This window comes from Macaca mulatta, chromosome 1 (assembly GCF_049350105.2).
Source record: "Macaca mulatta isolate MMU2019108-1 chromosome 1, T2T-MMU8v2.0, whole genome shotgun sequence".
In the NCBI taxonomy this organism is placed as follows: domain Eukaryota; kingdom Metazoa; phylum Chordata; class Mammalia; order Primates; family Cercopithecidae; genus Macaca; species Macaca mulatta.
Window position 1 is genome coordinate 115420958 of NC_133406.1, and position 24989 is coordinate 115445946.

Consider the following 24989-nt stretch of genomic DNA (forward strand, 5'->3'; position numbering starts at 1 on the left):
AAACAATCACTAAAGGAGATATTCACCTACCTCATCGGATTCTGATAGGAATTCCTGCATGATGTCACTCTCACCAATTACTCGTATTGAACACACTGTAGAAAATAAAGATAAAATCTGGCATAAGGCCTTAAAATCAAGAATATAAAGTCAAAGACGTATCAAAGTTTAAGTTTAAATCATCAATAGCAGGCAATAATGAGGCAGCACACCATGCCCAGCATACAAGATTTTAAGGCATGACAAACATTCATCTAAATATGATCAGAACAAAGAAATAATAGAAAATATAAAGATGTAGCTCGCTAAAAATACTAAACATAACCAGAAAAGCGAAATAAAAGTTCAGTAAATATAACTTTGCAGTCTTGTGTGACCTATTAACAAGCTAGAACAACAGAACATGGGGTAAAGAGGCAGTAGTAAGGGAAGATTAATTAGGAATAAACCAAATATAAAATTGAAATACTAAAGGAAAAATATTTATTTGGCCTAAAAACAGGCCAGTCAGAGAACCACAAAAATTAAAAGCCATTTTGGGAAAACTAGGGTAGGTAATTAAGAATTCATATCATTTCACCTTACTGACTTTAGATTCAAAACAACAACCAAAAAAAAAAAAAAAGCTGGCTGGGGATGGGTGGGATAGGAAAGCAAGCAGGCAGGTAAGGTAGGTAGCTAATCCTCTAAATTTAAGAAAGTTAATTTCCTGACACTCTCATGAGAATGGTAAATTAAACTGGTGACTTTACTTCATTTGATTTTTAAAAATTGTACCCTTTCTCATTTCCCAAGGGCTTTGTTCAGAGAGGCCAGTCCCTGTTAGAAAAAGCTAAAAACAGGTAAGGAAGTTCCATTACCTTCTATGGGGAAAATGGTTTCTCTTCATGACTAAGGCTCCCTACAAAAGTTTTTAAAAGATTCAACTAGGTCAGTTAGTTACAAGGAAACAGAATGACTAAATATCATGTAAGACTGTTATTCTATAAACTAGTATTTTAGAGAAAAACCTACTGAACAGCTACCAAATAATGTAACTCTATAATGTAGCAAGGAAAGGTCTCTTCCCTGAGCCACAAGATGAGCTTCTTATTGAAGAGATCTGTGTCATTTCCCTGCCTTTCTAGACAAATGTTTCACCATCCACATCCACAGACTCCTGACGTATCATTTGGAGGCACCGAGATAACAAGCACATTTCAATACAGGGCCAGGTGCAGTGGCTCACGCCTCTAGACAAATGTTTCACCATCCACATCCACAGACTCCTGATGTATCATTTGGAGGCGCTGAGATAACAAGTACATTTCAATACAGGGCCAGGTGCAGTGGTTCATGCCTGTAATCCCAGTACTTTGGGAGGCCAAGGTGGGCAGATCGCCTGAGGTTAGGAGTTCGAGACCAGCTTGGCCAACATGGGGAAACCCCGTCTCTACTAAAAATACAAAAATTAGCTGGGCATGGTGGTGCGCTTCTGTAGTCCCAGCTACTTGGGAGGCCAAGGCAGGAGAATTGCTTGAACCTGGAAGGCAGAGGTTGCAGTGAGCCAAGATCATGCCACTGCACTCTAGCCTGGGCAACAGAGCGAGATTCTGTCTCAAAACAAAAAAAAAACAAAAAATTCAATACCGAAGTATTAGTATCTACGTTTAGCCTGCTTAGAACAAGGGCACTCTAGATTACCTACAACTCAGCAAACCTATCTATGAATACCTGTAAAATGAATAAAGTTTTCAGGTAGGATACACCAGTAAGCCAAGAATCATTTTAATAAAAAATGTCTTAAATATTAAAAATGTCTTAATAGGCCGGGCGTGGTGGCTCAAGCCTGTAATCCCAGCACTTTGGGAGGCCGAGACGGGCGGATCACGAGGTCAGGAGATCGAGACCATCCTGGCTAACACGGTGAAACCCCGTCTCTACTAAAAAATACAAAAAATTAGCCGGGCGAGGTGGCGGGCGCCTGTAGTCCCAGCTACTTGGGAGGCTGAGGCAGGAGAATGGCGTGAACCCGGGAGGCGGAGCTTGCAGTGAGCCGAGATCGCGCCACTGCACTCCAGCCTGGGGCACAGAGCAAGACTCCGTCTCAAAATAAAAAAAAAAAAAATGTCTTAATATTGCCCACTTAGTTCCCAAATCAATTCAGCATATTGCTGAGTCTATATGTGTTTGCTGGCAGATAATATAACCCTAAAAATAAAGGTCCATGTAATCCCAGTACTTTGGGAGGCAGAGGCTGATGGATCACGAGGTCAAGATATCGAGACCATCCTGATCAACATGGTGAAACCCCGTCTCCACTAAAAATATAAAAATTAGCTGGGTATGGTGGCGTGTGCCTATAGTCCCAGCTACTCAGGAGGCTGAGGCAGGAGAATCGCTTGAACCCAGGAGGCGGAGGATGCAGTGAGCCGACATCGTGCCACTGCACTCCAGCCTGGTGATAGAGCAAGACTCCGTCTAAAAAAAAAAAAAAAAAAAAAAGTGTCCATTAGGCATCACCAAATGCATCAAAAACTAAACATTCATTTTTTTGTTGTTGTTAAGCATTAAACAAACCAATAAAACAGGCTACTGATCACTGTACTGGACATTTCAGTTTTGCCTTCAAAGTTCAGATTGTTCAATACTTAGTCAGAAACCTGACTAACATTCACTATTGAGTTTCCGGAAATTCAGCTATGCAGTTTAGAAGCTGCATATCTAGAACCTATGTCTACTCAATATAGTAGAGTTTGATGGTTTGGATTACCTTTTTCTAGATATTCTTCCAGTCCCCGACGTCGGGCATCTAGTTGTTGTTCTGATAATGAAAATGGCCACTTCCCCGGGAGTCGGGGAAATGTAAAGTTGGCAAACTCTCTCTTCAGGTTCTGGTGTAGGATAGCAAACTCCCGGTACCGCTTAGAACACAGCTGCCTCCCTGCCATGTAAACATTATATACCTGGTGAAGGAGAAGAACAAAAGAAAAGCATACTTAATACAAATTAAATCACGGAATCATCTCGTCACGCTTAGATGATATTGGTTAGATGCATTCTACTATGCATTTAACAAAAACTATATTCAAGGTCACTTTAAAGACTTACTTTTGACAAACATGTATAAAGTTGTATGTATAAAAAAGGACTATCCCCTTTTCAAAAGGAGCATGATGTTCTTTTTGTTTTTTGGGGTTTTTTTGAGATGGAGTCTCACTCTGTTGCCCGGGCTGGAGTGTAGTGGCATGATCTCGGCTCACTGTAACCTCCGCCTCCTGGGTTCAAGCGATTCTTCTGCCTCAGCCTCCTGAATAGTTGGGATTACAGGCATCCGCCACCACACCTGGCTAATTTTTGTATTTTTAGTAGAGAAGGGGTTTCACCATGTTGGCCAGGCTGGTCTCGATCTCTTGACCTCAGGTGATCCGCCCACCTCGAACCACCGCACCCAGCAGAAGGAGCGTGATCTTATTTTTGCTATTAGAATGACCTCTAGCATACTTTTAAATAACTTCAAAGGCAATTACCAGTTTTTAAGGGTGGATTTTATTTTTAGAAAGTTAAAAGTCATTTGAAGCCAATGTGGTAAATATAGTGAGTGAATAAGCAAGCAAATTTGAAGGTAGCTGAAAACCTAGGGTTGATTATAAAGCAATGTAACTGATACTTGTGTGTGGCCTAAACTGGCTCTAAAGTTGATTCCAAAGAAAAGGCCTAAAAAATGACTTAAGCAGCCTGGGCACAGTGGCTCACATCTGTAATTCCAGCGCACTTTGGGAGGCTGATAGGCGGCCAGATTGCTTGAGTCCAAGAGTTCGAGACCAGCCTGGGCAACATGGCAAAACCCTGTCTCTACAAAAAAATACAAAAATGTAGCTGGGCATGGTGGCATGCGCCTGTAGTCCCAGAAGGCTAAGGTGGGAGGATTGTTTGAATCCAGGAGGCAGAGGAAGCACTGAACCACGATCCTGCCACTACACTCCAGCCTGGACAACAGAAGGAGACAGTCTCAAAAAAACCAAGTGATTTAAGCAACAGTGGAATTTTTGTTAGTAAACAGATAATGTGAAAAGCAAAATAAAAGCAAAGCTAAGACCTTGAAAATAATTTAATTCAAACCATATAGTCTCTGCCTCCTCTATCCCACATCCCTATATCCGTTTCTCTGACCCCAAAAAGTTATCATATCCAACCATGTTCATGATTCCCTTGCTTTTCTTTTTATATTTTTTCGCATTTATATATAATCCTTAAATTTTTATATTTTAATTTTAAAGGTATTTTGGTTTTGTAAAAATAGAGTATCAAGATGAACGAGACTTTAAAGGATTTACTTTTTTCACTTAATATTATACTACAGTCTCATCACAATATTACATGTCTTTGTGGTATACTCTGCTGCATACAGCATTTTGTTGTGTGAATATATCATAGTTGCACGTTTGTTTTCAATCTGTTCTCCCACTCATGAGCACTCGGGTTGTTTCTGGATTTTAGTTACCATGAACAATGCTGCTGTTAACATTTGTATAAATGCCTCCTGATGTACATGCAAAAGATATTCTTCTGAGTATAACCCTGAGTGAACTGCAGAGCTATATGCATATTCAACCTCAGGAGATAATGCCAAAATGTAAGCTAAAGTGGTTGTACCAATTTATTCTCCTTCAGCAATATATAAAAAGATCCTCTTAATTTTGCCAATGGAATTGGTGTGAAAAGATTTCTTACTGTGATCCTAATTTACATTTCTCTAATTACTAATGATGTTGAATAACTCTTCATATACTTATTGATCATGTGAGTGTCAATTTTTGTAAAGTACCTACTCATGCGTTTTGCCTACCTTCATATTAAGTTTTTTTGCTTTTCTTACTTTTTTGTGACGGAGTCTCGCTCTGTTGCCCAGGCTGGAGTGCAGTGGCACGATGTCTGCTCACTGCAAGCTCTGCCCCCCAGGTTCACGCCGTTCTCCTTCCTCTGCCTCCCAAGTAGCTGGGACTCCAGACACCCACCACCATGGCCGGCTAATTTTTTGTATTTTTAGTAGAGACAGGGTTTCACCATGTTAGCCAGGATGGTCTTGATCTCTTGACCTCATGAGCCGCCCACCTCGGCCTCCCAAAGTGCTGGGATTACAGGCGTGAGCCACCGCACCTGGCCTGTCATTGGTCTTTTCATCTATTTAAGGTTTTTTAAATTCTAGAAAGAGTCCAATTTATCAATCTTTTTATAACCAACACTTTTTGTGTCTTAAGAAACTTTCTACTCCCAAGATCAATAAGCTACTCACCAATATTTTTGTGAATATTTTCACGAAGAGCTTTTAATTTTTTGTTTTGTCATATAAGTCCTTAATCCATCTGGAACTTATTCCTCTATATAATATGAAGTAAAGTTCCATTGGCATTTCTTTTAAAGTCAAAAATATTTAAAATCAATTTTTAATCAAATTATCCCTAAATAAAAATATTCTCCGTTTACAGAACAATCTGTGGACTTCCAGGTGGCAATTAACCTCCCATTAAATACAACCAGAAAACTGGACACAATATAGGCAACAACTATTTTCAAACACTGGACAACAGGCAGCTAAGAATTGTGATCCCCGAGAAAAGGGAAGCAAACAAGATGAGCCGATGAGCCCTAACATCATCTCAGCTTTCTGCCTAGAGGTAACTCCTAAACTGCAGCTCAGGGAGGGTTACCCAAACAGAGTCTGGCAACTTCACTGAGTTGAATAAACAGAGACTGAAGTTCAAGGAGGCCAAAGCAGCTAGAATTTGCAGGACTAAGCATGCAAGAGGGGGCTAAAGCAAGACAGCTCCAGAAATCTTTATTAAGTTCCCTTGAATTTTGACTGAATAGCAATCTAAGAAAAAAACTATTATAAGCCGGGAGTGGTAAATAAACAATTCCCAGAGTTCACGCAGGTTACAGAATCACTCAACTTCCCTCCAGCCAGAATAAAGAAACCTCCCTAAATCTGCATGGAATTCAGAAGGGAACTCAAAAAGAGCATGCTTTAGGAGTGGAGCCAAATTGGTTCTAGAGTAAAAGGTACTCTAAACTACTCAAAAAGAGCTTAAAAACAAAGCTAAAAAGGACCAAAGTAATCTTTAGGTAGCTTAACTGTATGCCAGAAAAAAAAAAAAAAAAATCCAACACTCTTTAAAGAAATATAGTAAAATCTAGCAACCCAATAACACTGCATTCACAATATACAATATCCAATCAAAAATTACTAGACATATAAAAAAGCATGAAAATTTGACCTATGACCAGGATAAAAATTAGTCAGTAGAAACAGGCTCAGAAATTACCAACACAAAAGAATCAGTGGATAAGGACATTAAGCAGCTATCATGCATTAAGAAGAGGGATTAAGAAGTATATTAAGAAGTGGGATCTTTAAGAGGTAATGGCAATACTCTCCACTTTGGGAGGTCGAGGTGGGCAGATCACGAGGTCAGGAGATCGAGACCATCCTGGTTAACACGGTGAAACCCCATCTCTACTAAAAATACAAAAAAAATTAGCCGGGTGTGGTGGCGGGCACCTGTAGTCCCAGCTACTCGGGAGGCTGAGGCAGGAGAATGGCAGGAACCCGGGAGGCGGAGCTTGCAGTGAGCTGAGATCCTGCCACTGCACTCCAGCCTGGGCGACAGAGCGAGACTGCGTCTCAAAAAAAAAAAAAAAAAAAAGAGGTAATGGCAAAACTCTCATGATTAATGTCATGATTGAGGCAGTGGGTTATTTATCTCAGGAGTTTGGGCCCCCTTTCCTCTCTGTCTCACATGCACTTCCTTACCTAGGAATGCCTTCCTCCTTGTTATAACACAACAAAAAGGCCTTCACCAGATGTGGCCCCTTGATATTGGACTTCCCAGGCTCTAGAACTGTGAGCCAAATAATCTCTTTTCTTTATAAATTACCTACAATCTGTGTTATTCTATTACAGCAGCAAAAACAGGATAAGACAGGCAGTAAACCCTCTCAGTCAGAGTGCACAGGCAAAGATCCACTTCTTCTGGGGAAGGAGTAAAAGTAAAATACTCTATACCCGTGGGGAGAGGCAGGAAACCATATTAGGGCCAGGTTCCTCCACTGTTACCAAGCAGAGGTCTGCTATAGCTGAGGGAGGGACAGGAAACTCTTTCCCAAGACTAACCACAGATACAAGGCCGAGTTTGGCTAAAATAAGAAGGAAGGGAAAAGAATTAGGACACAGAGACACAGACTCTGCCTAAGCCTAAGGGTGAACTACACAACATCTACCTCTACCATGAGTCTAGCCCAAGTAAAAGCAAGAGCAGTCTACCAGTAGCAGAGGGGTGAGAATGCAAAGAGACAACTTCTCTGTGGTACTGGTATGCAGAGGTGGCTGAAAGTCTGAGGACAAAACACTGAAAAAAACCCTCCAGGGCCGGCTGAGCACCATAGTTTACACCTGTAATCCCAGCACTTTGGAAGGCCAAGACAGGCAGATCACGAGGTCAAGAGATCAAGACTATCCTGGCCAACATGCTGAAACCCCACTCTACTAAAAATACAAACATTAGCTGGGCGTGGTGGTGCAGGCCTGTAGTCCCAACTACTCGAGAGAGTGAAGCAGGAGAATCACTTGAACCCGGGAGGTAGAGGTTGCAGTGAGCCGAGATTGCACCACTGCACTCCAGCCTGGTGACAGAGCAAGACTCCATCTAAAAAAAAAAAAAAAACCCTCCAGGCTGGGCACAGTGGCTCTTGTCTATAATCCCAGCACTTTGGCAGGCCAAGGCAGGAGGATCACTTGAGCCCAGGATTTTGAGACTAGCCTGGGCAAAATGGTGGGACTCTGTCTCTACAAAAAGTAAAAAAAAATTAGCCAGATGTGGTGACGTGTGCTTGTGGTCCCAGCTACTTGGTAGGCTGAGGCTGGAGGAATGCTTAAGCCAGGAAGCCAAGGCTGCAGAGAGCCATTATTGTAAAACTGCATCCAGTCTGAGAGATAGGAGAGCTTGTCTCAATAAATAAATAAATAAATAAATAAATAAATAAATAAATAAATATTTTAAAACTTCCAGAACCCCAGCCCTCACTCTAAGCACAAGGCAATAGCAAACCATGGCTAGAGAAACTTAAGGCCTATGGCACAGTAAAGGTAATGATAGCTATAGCAAAACCCAAGCCCAGCTTAACTGACTAAATTCCCTAACAGAAGAGCATTGCCCATTTCCAAGTTCAAACACTATTTACTTCAGTCATCTTTACTATTATTCTACACATGATGCCTGACATTCAGTTAAATACTACAGGACAAAAACGCAAAAACAAAAAAACAAACAAAAAACAGGCTGGGTGCGGTGGCTCACACCTGTAATCCCAGCACTTTGGGAGGCCGAGGCAGGCGATCACCTGAGGTCAGGAGTTTAAGACCAGCCTGACCAACATGGAGAAACCCCGTCTCTACTAAAAATACCAAATTAGCCAAGCATGGTGGCACATGCCTGTAATCCCAGCTACTTGGAGGCTGAGGCAGGAGAATCGCTTGAGGCAGGAGAATCGCTTGAACCTGGGAGGCAGAGGTTGTGGTGGGCCAAGATCGAGCCATTGTACTCCAATCTGGGCAACAAGAGCAAAACTCCATCTCAAAAAAAAAAAAAGAAACCCAACATTATGGCAAGAGATAAAACAGTCTCAGAGATGATCCAGATGTTGAAATTATCAGGCAGTATATTATTAGAATAACAGTGATTAACAATGCTAAAGACCTCATGCAAAAGGAAAAGGTGGAAAACATGTATGAACAGATGGAGAATTTCAGCAGGTGTGAAAATTACAAGCAAATATCAAATGGAAGTGATAGAAGTAAAAGGCATGGGCTGGGTGCAGTGGCTCACGCCTGTAATCCCAGCACTTTGGGAGGTCAAGGCGGGCGGATCACAAGGTCAGGAGTTCGAGACCAACCTGGCCAATATGGTGAACTGCCGTCTCTACTAAAAAAAAATACAAAAATTAGCCAGGCGTGGTAGTGGTTGCCTGTAGTCCCAGCTACTCGGGAGGCTAAGGCAGGAGAATCGCTTGAACTTCAGAGGCGGAGGTTGCAGTGAGCCGAGATCACGCCACTGCACTCCAGCATGGGCAACAGAGCAACCCTCCGTCTGAAAGAAAAAAAAAAAAAGGTGTGGTATCAAAGATGAAGAGTTCCTCTAACAGTACCATCAGTAGACTGGACACAACTGAGGAAAAAAATCAGCAAACTTAATGATAGGTCAATAAAAATTATCTAAGGAGAAAAATAAGAGCTAAAATAGAATAAAACACCCAAAAGCTCTACGACAATATCAAACAGTGCAAAACACAGGTAACTAGAACCTCCAGAAAGGCAAGAGAAAAAGAGTGGGCTGAAGAAATATCTGGAAACATACTGGCTGATAGTTTCCAAAAATAATAAAAGATATCAAACCACAGATTCCTCAAGCAGGATAAATAAGAAACCACCACCTAGACATGTAAAAACGAAACTCCAAAAACTAAAGATAAGAAGAAAACGCTGCAAGCCAGGTGCAGTGGCTCATGCCTGTAATCCCAGCACTTTGGAGTCTGAGGAAGGAGGATTGCTTGAGGCTGAGAGTGTGAGAACAGCCTGGGGAACATAGCAAGACCCCATCTCTACTAAATATTTTTAAAATTAGGTGGCCAGGTGCGGTGGCCAACGCCTATAACCCCAACATTTTGAGAGGCTGTGGGCAGTTCACTTGAGGCCAGAAGTTCGAGGCCAGCTTGACCAACATGGTGAAACCCTGTCTCTAGTAAAAATACAAAAATTAGCCGGTTGTGGTGGCACACACCTGTAGTCCCAGCTACTTGGGAGGCTGAGACAGGAGAATTGCTTGAACCCGGGAGGCGGAGGTTGCAGTGAGCCAAGATGGTGCCACTGAACTCCAGCCTGGGCAACAGAGCAAGACCCCATCTCAAACAAATAAAATAATAAAATAAAATATAAAAGTTAGACAGGTACAGTGGCACATTCCTGTAGTTCCAGCTACTTGGAGGCTGAGTCAGGAGGATAGCTTAAGCCCAGGAGGTCAACTCTGCAGTGGGCTATTATCGCACCATTGCACTCCAGCCTGGATGACTGAGTGAGACCCTGTCTCTGTTTTTTAAAGAGAGTAAACTTTAAAGGTAGCCAGAGAGGGTTAAAACAAGCCATAGAAAAGACCAAAAACTAAAACAAGCAGGCTTCTCATCAGAAACTATGAAAACCAGAAGACTGGAGTGATTTTTGTTTCAAATTGGGACAGGATCTCGCTCTGTCTCCCAGGCTGGAGTGCAGTGGCGTGACCAAAGCTCACTGCAGCCTCAAACTTCTGGGTTGAAGTGATCCTCCTGCCTCAGCCTCCCAAGTAACTGGGACTACAGGGATTGTGTTACCACACCCAGCTATTTTTTCATTTTTTGTAGAGACAGAGTCTCAGTATGTTGCTCAGGGTGATCTCAAGTTCCTGGCCTCAAGCAATCTTGCTGCCTCAGCCTCCCAAAGTGCTGGGATTACAATGGAGTGATTTTTTCTTTTGGTACTTTAAAAAAGTAAGTAAAAATTTTAAAAATCGGCCAGGCACGGTGGCTCACGTCTGTAATCTCAGCACTTTGGGAGGCCAAGGCGGGTGGATCACGAGGTCAGGAGTTCAAGACCAGCCTGGCCAACATGGTGAAACGCCGTCTTTACTAAAAATGCAAAAATTAGCTGGGCGTGGTGGCGGGCGCCTGTAATCCCAGCTACTTGGGAGGCTGAGGCAGAGAATTGCTTGAACCCAGGAGGCAGAGGCTGCAGTGAGCCAAGATCGCGTCACTGCACTCCAGCCTGGGCAACAGAGCAAGACTCTATCTCAAAAAAAAAAAAAAAAAAGAAAAGAAAGAATCCACCCAGAATTCTATACCCTGAAAAAATCTTTCAAACATAAAGGAGAAATGAAGACTTTTTTACATCAACAAAAGCTAAGAGAATTCGTTGCCAGAAGACCTGCCCTCTTAACGCAAGAAATATTAATGCAAGTTCTTCAAGCAGAGGAATCTAATGCCAGACAGAAACTAGATTTACACAAAGGAATAAAGTGCATCAGAAATGGCAAATATAGGCTGCGCACAGTGGCTCACGCCTGTAATCCCAGCAGTTTGGGAGGCTGAGGTGGGCAGATCACCTGAGGTCAGGAGTTCAAGACCAGCTTGGACAACATGGAGAAACCCCATCTCTACTAAAAATACAAAATTAGCCAGGCGTGGTGGCGCATGCCTATAATCCCAGCTACTTGGGAGGCTGAGGCAGAAGAACTGCTTGAACCTTGGAGGTGGACATTGCAGTGAGCCAATACTGCACGAAGGAAGGAAGGAAGGAAGGAAGGAAGGAAGGAAGGAAGGAAGGAAGGAAGGAAGGAAGGAAGGAAGGAGGGAGGGAGGGAGGGAGGGAGGGAGGGAGGGAGGGAGGGAGGGAGGGAGGGACAGAAGGAAGGAAGGAAGGAAGGAAGGAAGGAAGGAAGGAAGGAAGGAAGGAAGGAGGGAAATGGTAAATATGTGGTCAAATATAAAATAACTCTTTTATCATGTTTAATTTCTTTAATGCCAGGCGTGGTGGCTCATGCCTGTAATCCCAACACACTTTGGGAGGCCAAGGCTGGCAGATCACTTGAGCTCAGGAATTTGAGACCAGCCTGGGCAACATGATGAAACCCCGTCTCTATCAAAAATACAAAAAACGAGCTGGGTGTGGTGGTGCGCACCTGTGGTCACAGCTACTCAGGAGGCTGAGGTGGGAGATCACGTGAGCCTGGGAGGCAGAGGTTGCAGGATGCCAAGATTGCACCACTGCATTCCGGCCTGGGTGACAGAGTGAGACTCCATCTCAAAAAACAAAAACAAAAAAACAAAAAACAAAAAAACCCAACTCTTTAAAAGACAATTGTTTAAAGCAAAGATAACAATGTATCATTAAGTTTATAACACATACAGAAGTCAATGTATGACAACAATAGCACAAAGGATGGCAGGGGGGAAATATACTCTTGTAAGTGTCTTAAATTATATATATAGTATGTCTCTGTGTGTGTGTGTGTGTGTGTGTGTGTGTTCAGCCTGGACAACAGAGAGAAACCTTGTCTCTCACACACACACAAACACACAAAAGGTATTATGCAAAGTATCTTCTATAACTACAACGGGGTAATGTTAGAAATCAATAACAGAGGGAAAGCTAGAAAATTCACTAATTTGTAGGAATTAACATCTGATGGGGACAAAATGGCCAATATAAATATATATTATATATTATAAAATTATATATATTAGGTATATTTACCTATATAGAGTGTTACACTATATATAATATGTGTACTATGTATTATGTATATATAACTACAAATTCAAATATATAATTTGAAGGTAAATGTTCATAAATTACAGATATATACTGTAAACCAAGAAAAAAACAAATTATACCTAATAAAACAAGAGTAGAGATAAAATAGAATCATTTAAAAATACTCTATCAATCCAAAAGACGGCAGGAAATGAGGAAAAAAATAAATAATGATGCAACATAGATAGCAAAAAACAAGACAGTAGATTTAGCCTAACTATAGCAATAATTATACTAAAGGTAAGTAGTCTAAATAAAAACATTTAGATTCCAATAAAACATTCCAAATAAAAACATTGCCAGACTGGACAAAAAAGCAAGACCCAGCTATAAGCTTTCTATAAGAAACCCAGTTTAATTATAAATACATAAATAGGTGAAATGGGAAAGATAGCAATGAAGGCCGGGCGTGGTGGCTCAAGCCTGTAATCCCAGCACTTTTGGAGGCCGAGACGGGCGGATCACGAGGTCAGGAGATCGAGACCATCCTGGCTAACATGGTGAAACCCCGTCTCTACTAAAAAAATACAAAAAACTAGCCAGGCGAGGCAGGCGCCCGCCTGTAGTCCCAGCTACTCGGGAGGCTGAGGCAGGAGAATGGCGTGAACCCGGGAGGCGGAGCTTGCAGTGAGCTGAGATCCGGCCACTGCACTCCAGCCTGGGCGACAGAGTGAGACTCCGTCTCAAAAAAAAAAAAAAAAAAAAAAAGATAGCAATGAAAACAATAACCAAAAGAAAGGTGACATGGCTACTAGTGGCTATATGTTAGTGGCTCATATGTTATATGAGAGAAAGACTTCAGAACAAAGAATATTACCAGGGATAAAGAGAGACAGATACATTACAGATAGAGACTTATATAAAGAGATAAATAATGTTAAAGGGATCAATTCATCAAGATATAATATTCATTATACATAAAGAAAAACCTGACAGAACTGAAAACTCCATCTCAAGTAGTACATACACTTCATGTAGACCAACCCTTCCACTATAACAACTATAAATTCTGGACAAAATACAAAAACAATTGTCTGAGGAGTCTGAATTAAACACTACAAGCAGGTTGACTGTGGAGGGGACTCAAAACATGGAGCAATGATCTGTACAAGAGGAGGTACACTCCTGCATTTAGAGGGTTTTGCTCTGCTTGTGGGCATTAAGTTACAAAATAGCACAATTTAAGTAACTAAAACTCAGACAGAACCTGACATCTTTCTGGCTCAAACATATAGGGAAAAGATTCTAGGTAACCATGGCTGCTACCAGAGTAAGTGGAGAACCTAAGGCAAGAGAAAACCAGAGAAGGCGATCCCTTAATTCTAAGAATAAACACCACATGTATCTCAGACTAATCCCTTCTTGGATGTATACAGACTCGAAGCAGCATAGCAAAGGCTGAAATAATTAAACTGAGATTTGAACTCTAACCCACACAAGGCGACACAGCTTACGGCTTATTGCCAGCTAAAACAAAACATCAATACTCCTCAAAGGAATATTACAGAACCCAGAGTCTACACAATGTAACATTCATAAATATCCAAGATACAATCCAAAATGACTCAATATACACAGAACCAGGAGAATACCACCCATTCTCAAGGGAAAAGACATTTAACAGAAACCAATCCCAAAATGACACAACTGTTCAGACACATAAGGAACAGACCAATGAAACAGAGCAAAAAGTTCAGAAATAGTAAATTGATTTTCCACAATGATGCCAAGATATTTCAATGGGGAAAGAATTTTCTTTTAAATACAGGTTGCTGTGAAACAACTGAATATCCATATAAAAACAAAATCAAAAACAAAACCTTGACCCTGGTCGGGCGCAGTGGCTAACACCTGTAATCCCAGCACTTTGGGAGGCGAGGCGGGTGGATCACCTGAGGTCAGGAGTTTGAGACCAGCCTGGCCAACATGGCAAAACCTCATCTCTACTAAAAATACAAAAATTAGCCGGGTGTGGTGGTGCATGTCTGTAATCCCAGCTACTCAGTGGGCCTGAGGCAGGGGAATCGCTTGGACCCAGGAGGCAGAGGCTGCAGTGAGCCAATATTGCTCCACTGCACTGCAGCCTAGCTGACACTCAAAAACAAACAAACAAACAAACATAATAGACAAAATTGGAAGGAATCCAGATGTCCATCAATTGAAGAATGGATAAATAAAAGTGGTATATCTATATAACAGAATGTTAAAATGAAGTACTGATGTGTGCTACAACTTGAATAAGCCTCAAAAATATTATGCTAAGTGAAAGAAGCCAGTTAAAAAAAAACCCCATGATTCCATTTCTATGAAATGTCCAGAATAGCAAATCTATAAGACAGAGGATAGATTAGTGCTTTCCTAGAACTGGAGGGGATGGGAGGTTTGGAAAATGATGGGTACAAGGAATGAGGTTCTTTTTGAGGTAATGAAAATGTTATAAATTTGTTTTATGCTTCAAAAGTGCTAACTTTGAGTCATAAGACATGTAAGAAGTTGAAATCAAGGTCATGTCCCAAAAGTAGAGCAGACTGGATGTTGAGACCTTTTGGGAATTACCTAAAACCTTGGGAACTGAGAAAAGGAATGAAACCACTAATTGTACTTTTATTTATCTATTTTTTTTCTTTGAGACGAAGTCTCACTTTGTCACCCAGGCTAGAGTGTAGTGGTGTGATCTCAGCTCACTGCAATCTCTGTGAACACACTAAAAACTAAATTAGCCAGGAGCCCAGGCTCAAGCCTGTAATCCCAGCTAATTGGGAGGCCAAGGCTGGTGGATTACCTGAGGTCGGGAGTTCGAGTCAGCCTGAACAACATGGAGAAACCCCATCTCTACTAAAAATACAAAATTAGCTGAGCATGCTGGCGCATGCCTGTAATCCCAACTACTCAGGAGGCTGAGGCAGGAGAATTGCTTGAACCCGGAAGGCAGAGGTTGCAGTGAGCCAAGATTGCGCCATTGCCCTCCAGCCTGAGCAACAAGAGCAAAACTCCATCTAAAAAATAAAAAAATTAAAAATAAAAAAAAAAAACTAAATTGTGCACTTTAGGTGAGCTTATGGTATATAAATCATATCTTAATAAAGTTCTTATGGCTGGGAGCGGTGGCTCACACCTGCAATCCCAGCACTTTGGGAGTCCAAGGCAGGCAGATCATGAGGTCAGAAGTTCAAGACCAGCCTGGCCAACACGGTGAAACCCTATCTCTACTAAAAACACAAAAATTAGCTAGGCGCAGTGGTGTGTGCCTGTAGTCCCAGCTGCTGGAGAGGCTGAGGCAGGAGAATTGCTTGAACCCAGGAGGCAGAGGTTGCAGTGAGCCGAGATCACACCACTGCATTCCAGCCTGAGTGACAGAGGGAGACTCCCTCTCAAAATACATACATACATACATACATACATACATACATACATACAAACAAAATGAAAGTCCAGGTGGGGTTGCTCATGCCTGTAATCCCAGTACTTTGGGAGGCCGAGGCAGATGGATCACCTGAGGTCGGGAGTTCCAGACCAGCCTGACCAACATGGAGAAACCCTGTCTCTACTAAAACACAAAATTAGCCAGGTGTGGTGGCACATGCCTGTAATCCCAGCTACTCCGGGAGGCTGAGGCAGGAGAATCACTTGAAACCAGTAGGCAGAGGCTGCAGTGAGCCAAGATCACGCCACTGCACTCCAGCCTGGGCAACAAGAGCGAAATTTTGCCTCAAAAAATAAAATAAAATAAAAATAAAAAACAGGCAGGGCACGGTGGGTCATGCCTGTAATCCCAGCATTTTGGGAGGCCGAGGCGGGTGGATCACGATGTCAGGAGATCGAGACCATCCTGGCTAACACAGTGAAACTCCGTCTCTACTAAAACTACAAAAAAATTAGCAGGGCGTGGTGGCAGACACCTGTAATCCCAGCTACTCAGGAAGCTGAGGCAGGAGAATGGCGTGAACCCGGGAGGCGGAGCTTGCAGTGAGCCAAGATCATGCCACTGCACTCCAGCCTGGGCGACAGAGCGAGACTCTATCTCAAAAATAAATAAATAAATAATAAAGTTTTTACAAAAAAAGATAGCTGAAACTATAAAACTGTAAGAAAACATAAAAGATTAGGGTCCTTGGGTTAGGCAGATTTCTTAGAACACAATTGCATTACCCATAAATTTAAAAACTGATAAACTAGACTGTATCAAAATTTAAAATTTCTGTTCTTTGAAAGATACTGTTTTTAAAAATGAAAAGGCAAGTCACAAACTCAAATATTTACAAAACATCTTAAGTCCTTTTTCTTTTTTTTTTTGAGACGGAGTTTCACTCTTGTTGCCCAGGCTGGAGTGCAATGGCACAATCTCAGCTCACTGCAACGTCGGCCTCCCGAGTTCAAGTGATTCTTCTGACTCAGCCTCCCGAGTAGCTGGGATTACAGGCTCCTGCCACCATGCCTGGCTTATTTTTGTATTTTTAGTAGAGACGGGGTTTCACCGTATTGGCCAGCCTGGTCTGGAGCTCCTGACCTCAGGTGATCCACCGACCTCAGGTGATCCACCCACCTCAGCCTTCCAAAGTACTGGGGTTACAGGCGTGAGCCACTGCGCCTGATTTATCTAAGTCCTTTTTCAAGCTACTGGAAAATATATATTTGTATGTGTGTATATATATATATATATATATATATATATATATATATATATATCTGATAAAGGACTTGTAGAGCCAGAATATATAAAGAACCTCTACAACAAAATAATACTACAAACAACCTAATTTTTTTTTTTTTTTTTTTTTGAGACAGAGTCTGGCTCTGTCGCCCAGGCTGGAGTGCAGTGGCGCGATCTTGGCTCACTGCAACCTCTGCCTCCCAGGTTCACATGGTTCTCCTGCCTCAGCCTCCTGAATAGCTGGGACTACAGGCGCCCGCCACCATGCCCAGCTAATTTTTTTGTGATTTTTTTGAGGCGGAGTCTCACTCTGTCGCCCAGATTGGAGTGCAGCGGTGCGATCTCGGCTCACTGCAAGCTGCGCCTCCCGGGTTCACGCCATTCTCCTGCCTCAGCCTCCTGAGTAGCTGGGACCACAGGCGCCCGCCACTGCGCCCGGCTAATTTTTTGTGTTTTTAGTAGAGATGGGGTTTCACCGTGGTTTTGATCTCCTGACCTTGTGATCCGCCCGCCTCGACCTCCCAAAGTGCTGGGATTACAGGCGTGAGCCACCGCGCCCGGCCACAACCTAATTTTTCAAACAGGCAAAAGAGTTAAACAGTTACTTCATCAATGAAGACACATGAATGGCCATTAAACACACAAAAAGCAGCTCATCATCATGAGTCATTAGGTAAATGCAAATTAAAACCACAGTAAGATATCACTGTCTATGAGAATGGCTAGAATTAAAAAGACTGAAAATATCAACAGGTTATGGAAACAATGGAACTCTCTACCTTATATGAGAATGTAAAAATGGTATAGCCACTTTGGAAAACTGTTTGGCAGTTTTTTATAAGGTTAAACTTATACTCACCCTGCAATTCCACTTCTTCGTATATACTCAAGAGCAATGAAAATATATGTCTACATAAAGACCTGTACATTTAATATTCTTTCATGGCAGCTTTAGTCATACTAGTCCAAAACTGGAAGCAACCCACAAGTGCACGAACAATGAAGGGATGAACAAACTGTAGTAAATCTATATAATGGACTACTACTCAGCAATTAAAAAGGGACAAATATTTGGTATAAATAACAATGTATACCAATCTTAAGGACTATACTAACTGAACAAAGACAGATACAAGAGAGTACACATGGTATGGTTCCATTTATTTAACATTCTGGAAAATGTAAAATATGGTGACTTTAGTAAGCTGATCTGTGGTTGACAAGTGCAGTGGTAAGAGGTGAGGACTAACTGCAAAGGGCATGAGGGAACTTTTGGGGATATGAAAATGTTCTAAATCTTCATTGTGGTGGTGGTGGTTATAAGACTATGTACATTTGTCAAAACTTGTAAAAGTGTAGACTTAACATGGGTGAATGTTAATATAGGTAAACTATGTTCAATAAAGTTGATTTTAAAAGTACAATTAGTGGGCTGGGCACAGTGGCTCATACCTGTAATCCCAGCACTTTGGGAGGCTGAGGCGAGCAGATTACCTGAGATCAGGAGTTGGAGACTAACCTGGCCAACATGGTGAAACACCATTTCTACTAAAAATACAAAAGTTAGTAGGGCATGGTGGTGTGCACCTGTAGTCCCAGCTACTTGGGAGGCTGAGGCAGGAGAATTGTTTGAACCCGAGAAGCAGAGATTGCAGTGAGCCAAGATCACACCACTGTACTCCAGGCTGGGGAACAGAGTGAGACTTCGTCTCAAAAAATAAATAAAAATAAAAATAAACAAAGGTACAATTAGTAGTATCATTCCTTTTCTCAAGTTTCCAAGGTTTTAAGTAATTCCCAAAAGGTCTCAACATCCAATCCGCTCTACTTTTAGGATGTGACCTTGATTTCAACTTCTTACATGCCTTATGACTCAAAGTTAGCACTTACGAAGCATAAAACTCTAAATTCTGTGTGTGGTTCTAAGACTACAGAAGTCCATGCTGAAATAAAACCTACATGCCATTATCTACAGCTAAATTACAGATGCAACCAGGCATTATTTGATCCTCTGCAACTTTTTTAGCTTCCTTGCTTTTCTTATCTCTTCACTAAAAAGAATTTACCATAAATGTTTAGTAGCTCGTTCCCATGCGGAGGATAAATCTCAGTTTTAGAGACTGAAACTTCAGTCAACTGTTAAGCTTTAAACACCTGTAGTCTGTTTGCCAGTATCTAACAGAACCCATTGCATTTTCTACTAAGAATAATGAACATTTCTTATTATATCAACACTCCACAAATAATTAAAGGCAAATAAAGCATATTGCAACCAAAAGAAAAATTAAGTAGACTGAGCTATCAGTGGCAATTAGGCTTTGAAGAACAAACAAAGGCATTCAGGAAAGGGGCTAGCACACATCACTAAAAATTCAAGATGGGCTTTCCTGCATAACTACAACAGCAACAGATTGGAAATGTGTGAAACAGCTAATGGGAATTGCATTCAGGAAACTCGTGGGAAAAACCACAGTTAATCATTCACACTGATATCTCCAAAGAAAATGAAAAAGAACATGATGTGGAAAGAGGAGTAGACATCTAAGTTCTGAAATGGGCGAACCTCTCTATTACCCAAATATCTTGAAAGACACCATCCTTTTAAATTAATCTTGCCCTATAGCGCCACAAAATCAACAGTAAATAAGAGACTACTATTAGCAAAGAGATACGGCAACCAACAAAAGAACGAACAAAAAAGAAACTAAACAAACAAAACCTCACACGTTTACAACAAACCAGAATGCAAACTTGAAACTATCTAAAAATAAAATGGAATTATACTCAAGCTGAATAGAACTCTTTTCCATTACTGTAGTTCACCCCCTGCAATAAATCAGGGTCAGTGTCTTTTATTTATGTGTGAACTCATCCTCCTGGTAGACAAACTGACCTAGGTTGCAGTCTTTTATCTATCACTATAATAGTTTCATAATTATAAGACTAGGGGAAACAAAAGCTAGATGTTTGAGGATCGAGTTGGGCTGACACTCACCACAAACTTCTCACCATTCTGCTCCACATGTTTGTATCTGGGGACCGATATGGGCACTGCTTGCTTTTCTGTGTAATCATAAAATGATTGTCCCAACGAGTCGTCACTGGGATCTAGGTTATCTGCCTCATGAGGAGGTACAGATAACACTGTCAAGATCAATTCCTTCTCGCCTGCTCGAATCAGGTCCACCACCTGCTTGTGTGTCGCCCCCTCAACATTCACGTGGTTCCTAAGGGGAAAAAGGGAAAAAGACAATCCCATAAACCAGAAGGGTCCAAACACTTTGTATCTCCACCCTCCTGCCCCCACTCCAGTGTCACATAGTATGAACCATGAAGTCAAAAGATTAATTTGGTTCCTGAAAAGTTGTTTATGTTTTAACAGTTTCTAATGTGAAAAACTTTGTGAACTTATGGCAGGGAAAAAATGGAAAGAGGTGAGAAGACCTCCCCTTCCTCTATATTAATATCCCACACATAGCTTCGGGAAAGCACATGGAAAGAGGCTGAAGCTGAGGAGGAAACAAAGCTTTTTCAGTCAGACAGTCCAATTTCCTCATTCTACCCAAGCATGTATACAATTCAATCAAAGTGGCTTTCGACAGCCCTGCCACGTGAATTGTACTTTGTCCTTTTTAAACCTCATAGGAACTCTGTTAAACAAAGAACCTTCACAAAATACATTCCCTTAATTTGTAAATACAGACTCAAAAAAAGTTATGACTGAAGATAATTCCTTTACATTTACATCCAATTTCTCTCCATATCTCAAATCAGTCAACTTAATTTTCCTTTATGCCAAGTTTCATTACTTTGGGAGCTAAATGGTATTACTCTTCACGAATACACTAATTTCCACTTCAATTAACCTCTTGGGATTCCATCAACTTTTTTCCTGCTCTATGCTATCTCATTTAAAGTCCTGTGCAATCAGTCCAAACTAAAAAATATACACCTATAGGTAAATAGTAAGTCAGCCTACTAATTTTCCTTCCTGTTTTGCTGTGTATAAAAGGCAGAAACAAGGCAAACAAAGTACAAGGTTTAGTTGAAGTATTTTGTCAAGAAAGATGCTGAGTCTCAAAAATTCACTCAGCAAACCAAACTACCGTCCAGAATGCTGATCCAGGCTGCTCTCTCAGCAAAAACCACTGGGCAGCTGGCCTGGAGGTTCCCTCCCATAGCTATCCCAAGAGAGGTAGGAAACACACACCTGACCTCTAATCAACTTAACATTTAAAGCTTATATACCCTTTAGAGTTAAATTCTTTTTCAGTCCTGTTCCAAATCATTAGGGATTTTCCTTCCTGAAAAATGATACTAAGTTTACTAACAAGCCTTCCATAAACTTTTCAGTCACTGAAATTGTCTCTGTCAGAGTCTGGTATCTGAAATATCCATTTACATAAACAGAACAGTCAGGAGATCCCCCAGCTAGTCTCCTGGGATTTAATTTAGGGTTTAACAATCTAGCCAGTAAATTCAGCACTCCTGACATTTCACATCCTACAAGTCTAATTTATATACAAAAAAAAAAAAAAAAATCAGTAATTTTACAATAAGCTAGCTATAGAAAAAAATAAAGAGCCCCTTTCACTGATGAAAACTTGGGCTTTTTATTCATTCAGTCAGACTTGTGATCAAAAAACATGATCAACTCTGATGAACATATACCAGCATGGTAAAAATGGAAAGAAAATGGGCTTTGGAGCTAGTTACAGGAGCTAATTTAAATCCTGATCCTGCCTATTAGTACCAGAATTGGTCTTGACTGAGTTTTTAACCTTTCTTAGCCTTGCTTTCCACATCTGTAAATGGAGACAATAATAAGTTCCTAATAGAGTTGCTGTGAAGATTAATGTAATAAAACATGTAGAACAATTCCTAAACATTTATATGAGAAGGTTTCAGAAGTAAAGAGGAATATATATATATATATATATTTTTTTTTTTTCATTAAAGAAGAAATGGAAATCTTAAGTTAGGAACTGGCAAAAGATTTTTATCTAAGTATTTGGACTTACTAGGTCGGAGAAAATGATTTGATGGTAGAAGAAAAAACTGAAAAAGCAAGTTTAGAAATCATCAAACAATCTCATATATCCCTAGGAACCTTAGCTAACTCATGAATATACTTTTTTTTTTTTTTAAACACAGTGGCAAAAGTTGACACCTTAAAGACTGGCCAAAATACTAGTATCTTGGATACAGGCTGGGCACAGTGTGGCTCACACCTGTAATCCCAGCACTTTAGGAAGCCAAGGCAGGTGGATCACTTGAGTTCAGGAGTTTGAGACCAGCCTGGGCAACATGGTGAAACCCCATCTCTATACAAAATATGCCAAAAGATTAGCCAGGCCTGGTGGCACGTGCCTATAGTCCCAGCTACTCGGGAGGCTGAGCTGGGAAGACCACCTGAGCCTGGGAGTTCAAGGCTGCAGTGAGCTAGATCATGCCACTGCATCTAGCCTGGGTTACAGAATAAGATCCTGTTTTTAAAAAAATGAAATAAAATAAAATCTTAAATGCCAAAACAAAATTTCTGTTAATGCAATCAATTTTATGAAATGCACATTTGTGAAAAATAAAAACTGATGCTCAAATCTTACTTTTCAGTTCCCTAATTTTTTTTCCTTTAAAGAATTTTTTATCCAGGGCACTCTGTTGGTAGACTTGGGAGTCGGATCTACAAAATTTGTATGTAAAATTGTTTTTATGTGCCCATTATGCATTTTTTTCTGGGGAGTTTCCCTAGCTTTCATCAGCTTCAAAAAGGAGTATATGAACTCCCAAAAGATTCAGAACTATTGCTTTCAATACACACCTCCACCCATTCAGTTTTCAAATCAAAATACACCATTCCTTGGGTCACTCACAAAAATAAAACTCTGAAAATCGTCAGAGAAACTTAAGTGAGACATACCAAGAGGGGTCAAGGAGTAAGGGAGTTCACTTAGGTTTCACTTCTTTATTACTAAGACCAAGTTTCAGATTGACTATAATTCCAAAAATCTCTTTTAAAAGAAGACAGGAAAAAACTTCCAGTGTCATGTTCTAAACAGACTTGCTAATATTTACCTGGTTCAACTACAGAAGGAATGCTATACATTCCACGACTTACTACAAAGTGGGAAATTCCTTCATTCTTCAGAGAATGAAATAAGGTCAGTCTGATTCGAGGATGTCTGATTTGAAAAAGGACCCTCCTTCCTCAAGAATGAAGAGGTCTTCACAGTCATAAAAGTGTTACATGATATACTTTTTTACAAGAAGGCTACTCTACCAACTCAAATTCGGTGTGGCCCAATACTTTGTACAATTCTGAAGACATAAATTAATGCAAAATATAAATTCTTCAATAAGGAGAAACTTTCAGCAGTATAGACTTTAGGTTCGAAGTATGGGTCTGGGAGTCAAACAGACGAGTTTGAATACCAATTGTGCTGTTTAATGGATGAGCCCTTAAGTAAATTACTCTATCTCACTAAATCTCAATTTTCTAATCCATAAAATGGGGTTAATACCATTGGCTAATGGAGTTGTTGTGAAAAGTAAAATGAGATGAAGCTCTAGAACACGGTAACCACTCAATAAATGGTAGCTATTTGTGTTATAGTATTTGTAGCAATTGGGCAAACAGGTTGGTAGTATTTTCACCTCCCTGATGATACAAACCTTTTCTACCAGCAATTTCCCTTGCCTTTCAATTCCGTCTTTGTAACATAATCTAGTTGGAATTCATTTGAAAATAAATAATCAAGCTCTCAACCAATGATAATGGGGTTCACAGATAGCCAGCTTCACAAGACCACTGGATCAGTGAAGCACTAATTCTCTTATCACACAAAGTACTGACTTCCCAGTCAGTATTGGTATTATCTACCAATATATACCGCTTTTATAAAGAAAGGCAGCAGCTTAAATACATCATTAAAAATATCTAACACATATGTGATTAAGCAAATACAACAAAATGTTAATTATAGAATCTAGGTAATAGGTATACAGGTATTCACTGTACGATTCTTTCAATTTTTCTGTAGGTTAAAAATTAAGGGGGCCAAAAATTCCAACAATCCACAAATAAGATCAAACTTTTATTTAGTTAGGCAGATGATATCTAATTTATTTTATGTCTTTGGCATTGTAAAGATACACTTGATAATTTTAATAAAGTACTTACTTTTACATAAGACCAACATTTGGCCCCATTAGAGAGAGGCCTTAAACTAGCTAATGGGAGTGGCTTCAAATAAGACTTCTTCTATTCAACCAAAGTTGGCCACCTAGGGAAATTGCAAAGCTAACATAAACATTCCCAAAAGCAGGAGAAAAAGTTCTAGTCAGGATTTGTATACCACTTGTGAAGGAAGCTATATACAATGAAAACTAGGTATAAATGGAAATATGACAAACCCAATCACTATATACACCACAGCAAAAAGCCATTCTATGTAGTAAGCAAAATACCATTTTGACCCTCTGTGACATGCACGAAAGTAATAAAAAAGTAATTAGTCTCTCAGAAATAGTCCATTAAAAATACATAATAAATTCCTATAATTGCAAGTGCTAAGACATACATTTCAATTTTGTAGATGGCTATATATGTCTACACAATGGCTACACATCTATAAGAATGGCTAAAATAGAGTGGCAATATCAAGTTTTGCCAAAGATGTGGAACACGTGCCATTCTTATATATAGCTGATAAGTGCATAAAACAAAAACAATCTAGCAGTTTCTCATAATGTTAAACATACATTTACTATAAGACCCAGCAATTCTACTCCTAGGTATTATTCAAGAGAAAAAAAAAAAACACATCTACACAAACAACTGTAGTTGAATGTTCACTGCAGCTTTATTCAAAATAGTACAAAACTAAAAGCAACCCAGTCTATCAAAAAGCAAATGGATAAACAAGTTGTGGCATATTCATAAAGTGGAGTATCACACCAATA

General features: G+C 40.4%; 1 protein-coding gene across 8 annotated transcripts in view; it reads right to left on the reverse strand.

Annotated features, from left to right (window-relative positions):
- SNX27 (sorting nexin 27) overlaps nucleotides 1-24989 on the reverse strand; it is an 87428-nt gene that overhangs the window by 39715 nt on the left and 22724 nt on the right. For 4 of the 8 annotated variants that reach the window (XR_013398168.1, XR_013398171.1, XM_015152169.3 and 1 more), the window contains exons 2-4: nucleotides 20023-20254; nucleotides 2753-2945; nucleotides 31-95 (exon numbers count right to left, since the gene is read on the reverse strand). Coding sequence is in view for 6 of the 8 variants with exons in the window: in XM_015152169.3 (XP_015007655.1) it covers nucleotides 31-95; nucleotides 2753-2945; nucleotides 20023-20254 (490 nt within the window). In the remaining 2 variants the exon portion in view is untranslated. The remainder of the gene's footprint in view (nucleotides 1-30; nucleotides 96-2752; nucleotides 2946-20022; nucleotides 20255-24989) is intronic. The other 4 variants (XM_077946824.1, XM_077946830.1, XM_077946812.1 and 1 more) reach the window with 1 other exon arrangement.